The following is a 10,457-nucleotide window of genomic DNA, read 5'->3' on the forward strand; positions in this document are numbered from 1 at the left end:
AGGAACTTTTCAGAGAGAAAAGTAACTATATTAAATATATATATTTTTTGTCAAATGACAGCAGTTTTTTTACAGCTTACAGTAAAAATATGAACTTTCAAAACAGCATATAATACAAAAAGAAAGTTTAGTAAAACTATGATTGTATTACAAATCATATAAATAGACTTTACTTCCTCATTCATCAAGCTAAGAGAAGTGAACTATTTCCAATCAGGTTTTTTCACTTATGTCCTATTATAAGATTCACATGCTCACGGCTAAAAGAAGCAATTAACTGCCATTCATCTCCGTCTGACACCATGAATATAATGGTTTGAGTCACTTTACCGAATGTCCAAAAGCATTTTTAAGCTTACATAATAATGTAAACACAGGCAGGCAGTCTTATGCTGAAAATGTTTTTTCGTCATACTGTAAAGCCAGAAATCTCTTCTTCAATACCAGTACAAATCCTTATTGATTTCTGAGACAGGCACACCTGAAAAACACAAAATAATACAAATAATCTATCCACATAAACAGACAGAGTAAACAAATGCACTGCATGTTAAGCTGCATCCGAATATGCATAAATCCCTTCAGCTGTTTCTTTACAAAGGGACATCGCCAACTACTGGCCTGGCATACATAATACAGTACAACAGTATGTGTAATATATAGAACATACTTTTTTAAAAGTCATGAAATTAGAATAAGTAATTACTTATTTAAAGAAACTACTCAGAGATTGAGAAGTGACAATCACATTTAAAGCAACTGTACATTTTTCATCAATATATATCAGTTTCAACCCGTTCACGGACCCGTGAAAACGACGCAAAATGCTGTATTATGTATGCCAGGCCAGTAGTTGGCGATGCCACTCTGTAAAGAAACACTATGCACCTATTGACTGAACACAATACAAATGCGCATGATGTCACCGTTTTCGCAAATGCGCATTTTTGTAGTTTACACAGATGATAACTGAATAGTTTTAAAAATTTGCACAACTCTAATGGGCCATTTACACTACAATTTTCAACTAAAAACTGAAACATTTTTGTGCATTTTGGCCATTCATTTACACGACAACAGCGCTTTGGGTCCTGAAAACACAAACTTTTGAAAACGGGTTTCTAAGTCCAAGTTTTTGAAAACGATACAGTTATCGTTTAAGCGTAAACTACAAAAACACAAATTTGTGAAAACGGTGACGTCATGCACATGCCTATTAGGTGTTCAGTATATAGGTGTTTAGTGTTTCTTTACAAAGTGATAGCGCCAACTACTGGCCTGGCATACATATACAACATTTTTAGTCGCTTTCACTGATCCGTGTGAACAGGGATCTTTACTTTACTTTATTGTTTATTTTTACAGGGACAATGCACGATTAAGAGTAATTGCAATGAGAGCACATGGATTTAAAAACAAATAATGAAGTGCACAGATAAATCATTTACAGTACTGCAAAAATCCATTAAAAAAGAATAATCAATATTTCGTGCCTGTATAGGCAGGCCTATTTATAAATTTTTGGTGAGTAGCCATTTAACACCGATAATGTACATTTAGCATTGCATTATCACAAAACAAACCCCTTCATGGTTATAAAGGCTGACCTAATCACCTGTCTTGGTTTATTTTGTGATAAAAGAACGGCAAACTGTTATCCCTTACTTAACGACGTATACCCTTGCATTAGATGCATCTGCGAACGAACAGTTAGCAATGGCATAAGTTGCAGTACCTGAATCTAGGCCGATCCTGCTTCCAGACACATCTTTAAAGGCCGTCCCAGAATTCCACTCTGGTCTGGTCTCTGATTTTGAGAAGGGAGAGATCATGTTGCCCCCTGTTGGGCGATCCATTTGTAACAGATTCAGGTAAGAGCTGGCGCTGCCCTCAGCAGCCATGGGCGGTTGGTAGAGTATTTGAGGCAGTTCAAAGCCTGTGCTCTGTCTGGGTGGACAGGGCCAGAGGGAGGATGATGATGATAGTCCTGAGGGATTCACGATAACTCCCTGGGATTGGGATGTGGCGTCCATGGATGTCAATTGGGTCAACTTTGAAGAGCCAGAAGAGTGTGTGTACTTAGATGTTAGACCAGGAAAAGCCCATGGTGATGATGATGATAGGCGGGCATCTGGGATAAGAAAAGCATATATTTAGATGATTGATTGATTGAGATAGATAGATAGATTGATTGATTTACTGGCATTAACACACCAGATTTGGGAGTCCTATTGCTTTCCTTGGCTTTAGTGCTGAGGTCTTTTGGTGTGGTGGCTTTGTTCAGGGCACGGAAGAAGTGCTCATCCACGGCAGTGTTGATATCACCTTGATAGTATGTAAACAGCTGAGGAGAATCATTACACTCCTCTGAGTCTGTCAGTCTGTCCTCCATCATCCTGACTTAGGGATACAATATTTATTATTTTACAAAATGGGTTTCATTTGTGTCCCCCATGTACATATGTGGAGTACTTAACATTGAAATAAATCTAGCATTTTGTCTTTATTCTCTCTAATTTATTAATCATAAAAAGAATGAAGTTGTGCATCAACCCTATTGTATTTCCCCTTCTAAAGCAATTTACTGTCCCGTACATTAAAATAAATAAATAGTTAACACTGTAATAACACCAATCTTTCAAAAATAAACTCTCCAGTTAAAATCTTACGACGTCAACCCTGTTACAATGATTTTATATAGGAAAATGAAGTGGATATTAATGGATGTAAATATCAGCATTTAACTGATAATGTGTTATTCTTCATTGAGCACAACGCTTGTACTGTTAAATGAAACTGTAAATCTGTCGACCCTGGTACCTTTCTAAAGGCATGAATTTGAACCAATATTACGGTTTGAAAGTTTGGGGTCAATAAGATTTTTTTTTATAATCATCAAAAGTGATGGTAAAAACATTTACAATGTTACAAAAGATTTCTATTTTATATAAATGCTGTTCTTTTGAAAATTCCTGAAAAACAATGCATCATGTTTTGCACAAAAATAAAACCATGATCGCACAACTGATTTCAACATTGATAACAAGAAATGTTTTGAGAGCACCAAATCAGCATATCAGAATGAATTCTGAAGGATCAAGTGACACTGAAGACTGGAGTAATGATGCTGAAAATGCAGCTTTGCCAGAATAAATGTAATTTTAAATTTTATTAAAATCAAAAATTTCTATTGTACTATTTCATATGACAATTTTGACAATGAATTTAATAAAATAAATGTGAGCCTTCTTTCAACAACATAAAAAAAATCGACCAACCCCAAACTTTTAAAAAGTAGTGTATATTAAAATGTATGAATGTAGCTTGAGATGGCAAAGTAGTTTATTAATATGTTAACATTACTTATTTGATAGAAATCTGGACAGTGCAACAAAATAGTTAAGGAAAAACAAATGAAATTACCTATTTCATATAAATAATCTCTTACTTAGACTAGTTATAAACAGAGAACAGCAAAAGATTTTAAAAAGACAAAGATGAAACCCACATTTCTAAATAGGTAAGCACTCCTTCCTCAATCTGAAACAGGACTTCGACAGCATTCAGAAAAAAAATCAAATCCTCGAAACATTCAACACGCTGCTTACCGAACTGAATCCAGCGCACATCCAGCCACCGATCGCACTAAAACAAAACCAATGTGATACTTCGTGCGGGAGGTTGTGCGCTGAGAAATGTGCCCGAGCGAGTTGAACAAGGTCATCTCAAACAGATAACATCACAGCTGTCATTACGCTTACACGGAATTACACTGGGCTTGTTTTTTTTTTTTTGTTCCCATATAAACCAAAAACTTTTTCTGTGGCAAAGTTTATAAGAAACGTCTTTTTCACAAAAGCAAGAAACAATGAAGAGGTCACAAAATGTGTTTTTACTATAAAACTATTAACAGAAGTTCAAAATGATTCGGACAGTGACGCACAATTGCATGAAGGAAAGTGATAATCACACAAATGATTATTTGCAGTTACATTTCCATCATTGTCCCCAAAATTTTGAAATGGTGAAATGCACTGGCATGTCGTGGGAACAAGTAAAAGGAAACCACTGTATATTGGTGTTGAGATGTTTGAGACATTAAACAAGTTCTGTTTTCTCTCCACATCTACGCATCTTCATCATCACTTCCTGCTAAACTGCTATCGGTCGACAGCATTCCTCCTTCCTCCTTGTCGTCCTCCTCATCTTTCCCCTCCTGTGGTTTTGCGGTGCTTTCGTTTGTACCCTCCTCCTGTCGAGTCGGTTCTGCTGCTTCTTGTGTGCTGGAATTCTGTTGTTCTGCTGCTTTTGAAGGGTCCACTTTAGATCCGTCACCCAGGAAAGAGGACCAGCTTTTCAGTCTCTCTTCTCGTTCTCGTGAGGTTTCCTCAACCTGTGTGACCAGAGCCAAAAAGTGAGGCAAAAAAGCAGAAGAAAATAGAACCGATTTGAACATTTAAGTTTTCATTTTATAAATAATTATATTACATTTCACTAAACATTTATTTTATCTCAAGTAACAATTTATGGTTTTTATTCATATTTTGAACTATTTCATTTTAAATGTAAAGTTTTAGTATTTTTGTTGTGTATTTGTTATTTTTATTAGATTGTATTTTTTCAGTTTTAGTTTGAGTCATTTTAGTGCATGCAGTTAAACTAAATGACACTTAAATTTATTCATTTATTTTATTTAAAGAAAAACATTTTTCTTTTCAATGGTTTTAGTTTTAGTCAACTATACTGACCCTGAAACTGACTCTTTTAACTTTCTTAATATACATCTCTGGTCTAATTGTGCATGTGATTACAAAATAAAAAATGTATGCGTTGGCTTAGTCCATGTAATAACTTTCCTTTTCTGATGACATCATGTAGGCCGTGCAGACTGTAATGTTAATTAACAGCCAAATAGCTATTTAGAGACTGTTTTAGCAAACCCACATTCGGTTTGTATGCAATGCCCACTTCTCGTGATTCAGCAAATTCCTGAATCAGATCGAGGAAGTAAACTCTGTAGCAAATTAAAATTCTTCATAACTTAAAACAGGCTGAGTATTTTACCTGGTAGTCAGTTACACCGTCCCACGGCTGTGCTGATAGTTTCCTCCCTCCAAACCAGCGTCCATCCAGAGCCGCCTGACACATGTCCGCCTCGTCAGGTTCCTTAAAAGCCACGGATGCCACTCCATCAGGGTGCCTCTGTTTCCAATGGAAGAAAGCAAAGAGTTGAGCATAAGAAACAGCAAAAAAAAGTTGTGTAAACATAATTAAGTTATCATAATAATTGTGGACAGAAGTAAAAAAGGACTTACGTCAAAGATAATGACCTTCTTCACTATCCCGAATTTCTCACATTCTGTCCGCAGATCATCTCTGTACTCATTCAGAACCAAAGGATCCTCCTGCATGACACATATGGTGCAGCTCTTCAACACATTTTTTAGTTAAATGTTTGGACACATTTGATAACATTTATATTCTTCTTTATCTTAAAAAAAAAAAAAGTTTGATCTAAAGGCTTAAAAGATTGAATATATTCGTAGACAAATATAAATGGTCCCTAACTGGTACTAACATTTTTATAAAAAAAATCTTGAAGGTTGGATGAGGTTGGACTGAATAATGAAGGAAAAGCAACCAAACAAGATTCTAAAATACACGTGAACCCTTTTCAAATGTTTAAAACGCATCCCAGGATGCACTTTATGATGTTTGTTGAAGTTTTAAATGTCCAGAGTGTGCAGAGCTGGAATCTAGTACACTCTTGAAGAAGCTACAATTTAACATGGCTTTGATTTGTTTAACATTTGCAGTCAATTCCTATTAATCTTACTTCATACTTTTTGATCACTTGCTATTATTTTAAAAATGCGAAAATAGTAATAATAAAGAGTGATTAATGGGGTAGTATACACTACTGCTCAATGTTTTTGAAGGAAGCCTCTTGCTCACCAAGGCTGCATTTATTTGATAAAACACAGTAAAACAGTAGTAGTGAAATAATATTACAAGTTAAAATATTCTTAATTAAAAAAATGTTAATTAATTTAAAATGTAATTTATTCCCGTGATGGCAAAGCTGAATCTTCAGCATCATTACAGAAATTACATTGATTTGAAATACAAATCTTTTCTAACAATGTAAAAGTATTCACTGAGACTTTTAATCAGTTTAATCGCTGAATAAAGGTATGCATTTCTTTAAAAAAAATCTTACTGATTCCAAACTTTTGAATGCTAGCTAGTTAAATTAGCCATAATTGAGGCCTATATTATTTATAGTTGAATCACAGACATAGTTTTAGTTCAATCTTAGTATCAGTCTCATTTCTTAAACACAATTAAAAGATGTAGAAAGCATGAGGATCCTAGATTTGTGGATCCACACCTTCATTCCTGCTCTTCTCTGAGCCTTTAAGCTGCACCTACTTCAGGAATGCAGACAAACCTGCCTTGAGCTCTGACGCAGAGACGTTTCACGGGTACAGAGAAACTCAACAATGCCGTAGCTCTAAACTGTTCCTAACCAAAAGCATTTCTGTTATTAACTTTACACATCTTGAATACCAGTGCAAGGCTAAACACATTCTGTGCTGTAAAAAGAAAATTCTGTAGATCTGGTTTCAGCTGCAGCAAAAGACATTTTACAAATGCTCTTTTCCATGTAGATGTCACTCAATGTAAAGTGTTGTATGTTCAAGTGTTTCTTCTGGGTGTGTCGGTATGTTCTGAGACTGACTCTTACCTCAAAGTCACTGGGATGAAACATGTTTTGAATGATGAGAACTTTTTCATGCCTTTTGCGAGCCTCCATGGCCTTCTCCGGCCTCCAGTCCAGCTGCCTGATAATCATAAATGACAAGTGTCAGTCGTGTCTACAGCAACACAAAAAATATTATGCTGATTAAGCAGAGCATTGTTGCACTATGTGTCAGGATTGACTACATAGAGCCACACAGGATTCAGCTAGAAAAGGTTTGTACTTTTGTTGCATCTGGAGCTTTTTGCGGTACTCTTTGTTTTTTTTCTTCTTCTTGTTGGCGTCATATTGTCCTTTGAGCTCGAATCGCGCTGCCTCCACGTGCAGTCGGTAGCCCCGAATCTCAGACTCATCCAAGAGCCGCTCGGCAAGAGCCACAGACTCTTTCTGCAGGGAATAATCAAATTCAAATGTTTGTCTACAAATTATATAAATACACATGTAGAGCATGTTAAACCGTTTTAAAACTAAAACTATTCAAAATAGTATTTGTTCATTGAAATCAAGCTGAGATCAAATTAAATATAAATATTAGATGAAAAACTTAATCTAACAACTAACTAAAGTAATATAGGTCAAAGATGAAGTGCTAAAATTACAACAACTACAAATAAAAATACATTTTATATATATATATATATATATATATTTGAAATATATACAGAATATTTACATGTACATGATCATAATGTTATAATGACCAACCTTCAAGTAGCAGCAAAGTCCATCTCCTTTTTGGTTCCCATCCTTGTCCCTGTAGAGCTTGATTTTATATTCTTCTGTGACAGGATCACGCATGATAATTCCACATTTGGACATAATCTCCACAAACTCATCAGGAGTTATGTCTAGAGGAAGACCTAGCAGAAAGACACATGCACTGAAAAACACTTCATGAACTGAATGTTTGATTATCAGTTGTTATTTAAACCAACCAACTGACTTAAAAAGTAGATATGGCCACTAGAGGGAGTCATACCAGTATTTACAACATGATATTTATATTAAAAACATGTAGTAATCTAATCTAATCTAATAATGAGGACATTATTTACCTGTCACATAAACATTTGTGTTTTTGTCCTTTTCAACTTCAAACCAGCCTGTAAAATACAATACATATTTGTTTATTTGTTAATATAGTTAGAATACAAAACATTTATGTCAAGTCACCTTGTTTAATATAGAGCTTTATACAATACAGATTGTGTCAAAGCAGCTTAACAGTGATAACAGGAAATTATGCATTTCGGCTGATCAGCTGAAGTAAATTCAGTGTTGACATTGTAAAGATCATCAAGTATTAAATTAGTTAATCTATAAAGCAGTTATTAGGTAAATGATTATGAATATCATCTAACCTGGGTCTGCTTTTCTTTTCTCTCCTTTCTGAGCGCCTTCCTTAGTTTTGTCCTGGTCCGAGCTCTCCTCCGTCTTCTTGGGCTCCTCTGGTTCGGCGGGAGGGGCCGCAGCAGACGGATCAGGGGCCCCTTCCTCGTTGAATCCATAGTTTGCTTGATATGCTGCGATGAAATCATCATTTATCTACAAAGAAAGCAAATAACATGAACTTTAATGCAGAACTTACAGCGAATCAGCTCTGATCGGGTTATTAAAACAGACATTGCGTAAATGTAGTATTTTGTTTGGTAATGGGAGACCTTTGGAAACCATGCTCTCTTTTCATGGTCCCAGTCGTACGCAGTGCCGTCTTCTGGGTCGACGTACGTGAATGGATCATCTCCACCCTCTTTCTTCTGTTCATACAGCTGCTGCAAACGGAGCTGCTCGTGGAACTCTTTATTACCATCCGAGTCCCCGCTCATCTACAGAAACAAAGACAAGATGGAGATATTTCACTGAAGTGTGCCATTTGGGACAGGGCCATACTGATGGATTCATATGAGGATTGCTTTGAACTTAAAAAAACTGACAAAATGCACAATAGTTCACCATGTTTTCCCTTCTAAAGAGATGCATTTTGTAGCTTTAGATTCACCAGGTCATCCTAAAGTTTTTAACTTGCTGTAACTCAGTCAATTTTTAGAAATAGGTCAGTTTTTAGTTGATGCGTGAAACAAAACTTCACTAAACATTTTGTAGCGCCCGACATCCAATAATCACAATGCACTTTGTTACTTTTACTGTAGAAATTATAGTACAAATTATTAATGTAATCGCTCAAGCAGTGACTTTCAAACACCGGAATAAAATAAAACAGCTGGTAAACAATATTAACGTTACATTTACATCAGGAAATCTATTAAATGACCATAACTCGTTAGTTAACAAGAAAGAAAAAAACTCTAGAGGGGAGCATTTAAATAAATATCTGCATTAGATTACATATTGATTATTTTTTACTTAACCCGTTCATTCATTTTTACATATTTATCATTCATCATTTAATTATTTAATGTAGATTATTTTTTAAATAGGCCTAAATCTATCATGAAAATAAGTTAGGCTATTACTACCATCGTTTAAATCACCAACAAATTGTAGAAACATAATTCTGTTATTAAAAAGTTGAGATAAAAAAATGCCTTACGTGTAATTTTAATGTTTTTACAACTCTGTATTATTTGAGTGTTGGTTATTAAATACATTTGATGTATCACTTGATTATTATTAAAACTTTATTTTCATTTTTGGTGTCGGTTTTCAGACATGTGCATCCTGAATTTTCATGTCGGTACATCACTCGTATAAATGTATTTACACAGGAATTTATAAATGTATTTTACAGTTCATTGCAGACCAATGTGATTTATGTGCATACTACCTAGTTTTATGAATGTAATTTAATCTGCATATCAACCTGACAAATTACATAAAAGAAACTTAAGTAGTATAGAAAAAGAAATAGGCTAGATATTGAAATCAGTGCAGGTTACCCCTTTCCCCCCCGTTGTTTTAGTGTGCCAGCCTAGGATTTTTACTGTCCCCCTTTGGCCACCCCATTAAAATGTCCTGGAGGCGCCACTGTCCACTACTCCATCTGGCCGCTTCTTCTCCATCCTCGCATTGATTACTCTGATCGAAACAGTTTGACGGAGGCACAAAGCGGACGTGAGCCGAACCGTAGCGTTGCCAGTAGAGACTAGTAGATTCATGATTTATTATCGAATGCCGGATTTGCTGTGGTACAATGAGCAGGCAATAATATCAAATCATGATATTTTTTTGTAAATAATATTAAATAAATACAGGGCAGCGGACCAAACTAGTCACCAGGCCACCGGGGATTCTCCCGGTACTCGCGGTGGCCAGTCCGGGCCTGGATGAGACAGAACTAACCCACATAAATCCGCTTATGCCGATCTGACGGGTGAACAACACAACTGTTCCTAGGCTTATTTAGAAAAACAGCACGGTCTACATTTAATATATGAGGCGAACAGCAAAAATGCACACCGCTTTAATGTTTAAATTAAGAAAATATAAAAGACAACCCACCTTTTCCAATGCCGTGCCTACAAAACATAAATGTTGCACTTCCGAGGGTAACGCGCATGTCCAACACTGTACGTCTTCCGGAATGCAACTGTCGCGCTTGTGTGTGTAGTTCCGCCAAGGTTTCTCTCAGTACTAAAGTTTACGATTTTCATTCAAATCCATTTTTAGACTTTATTGGAGATTTATTATGGAAACTTACAGGTCATTCCACATTTTTACAAATAAATCATACATT

The 10,457-nt window shown here is 35.6% G+C and overlaps 2 protein-coding genes across 4 annotated transcripts; both read right to left on the reverse strand.

Moving 5' to 3' along the window:
* Positions 1-360: 360 nt before the first annotated feature.
* On the reverse strand, positions 361-3,724 carry LOC307152376 (uncharacterized protein; the record flags this gene model as incomplete). 3 transcript variants are annotated; one of them, XM_079860942.1, is made up of 4 exons in its annotated part: positions 361-481; positions 1,736-2,131; positions 2,215-2,396; positions 3,609-3,724. In XM_079860942.1, the coding sequence occupies 4 exons, from the start codon at positions 3,722-3,724 to the stop codon at positions 438-440; spliced, it is 738 nt and encodes a 245-aa protein (XP_079717068.1). In that variant the 3' UTR covers positions 361-437. The 3 variants fall into 3 exon arrangements, with proteins under 3 accessions (XP_079717068.1, XP_079717069.1, XP_079717070.1); XM_079860943.1 differs by having other exon boundaries at positions 2,215-2,400; positions 3,609-3,681; XM_079860944.1 differs by having other exon boundaries at positions 3,509-3,663.
* Positions 3,725-4,126: 402 nt separating this feature from the next.
* htatsf1 (HIV-1 Tat specific factor 1) lies at positions 4,127-10,293 on the reverse strand (the record flags this gene model as incomplete). Its single annotated transcript, XM_079860938.1, has 10 exons — positions 10,223-10,293; positions 8,425-8,589; positions 8,125-8,308; positions 7,819-7,866; positions 7,469-7,623; positions 6,987-7,150; positions 6,749-6,845; positions 5,316-5,405; positions 5,065-5,202; positions 4,127-4,393 (listed from the first exon to the last, which is right to left on the reverse strand). Exons 2-10 carry the CDS (start codon positions 8,587-8,589, stop codon positions 4,127-4,129), a joined length of 1,308 nt encoding a protein of 435 aa, XP_079717064.1. The 5' UTR covers positions 10,223-10,293.
* Between the last annotated feature and the right edge of the window lie 164 nt (positions 10,294-10,457).

This window comes from Squalius cephalus (assembly GCF_949319135.1).
Source record: "Squalius cephalus genome assembly, chromosome: 24".
NCBI lineage: Eukaryota > Metazoa > Chordata > Actinopteri > Cypriniformes > Leuciscidae > Squalius > Squalius cephalus.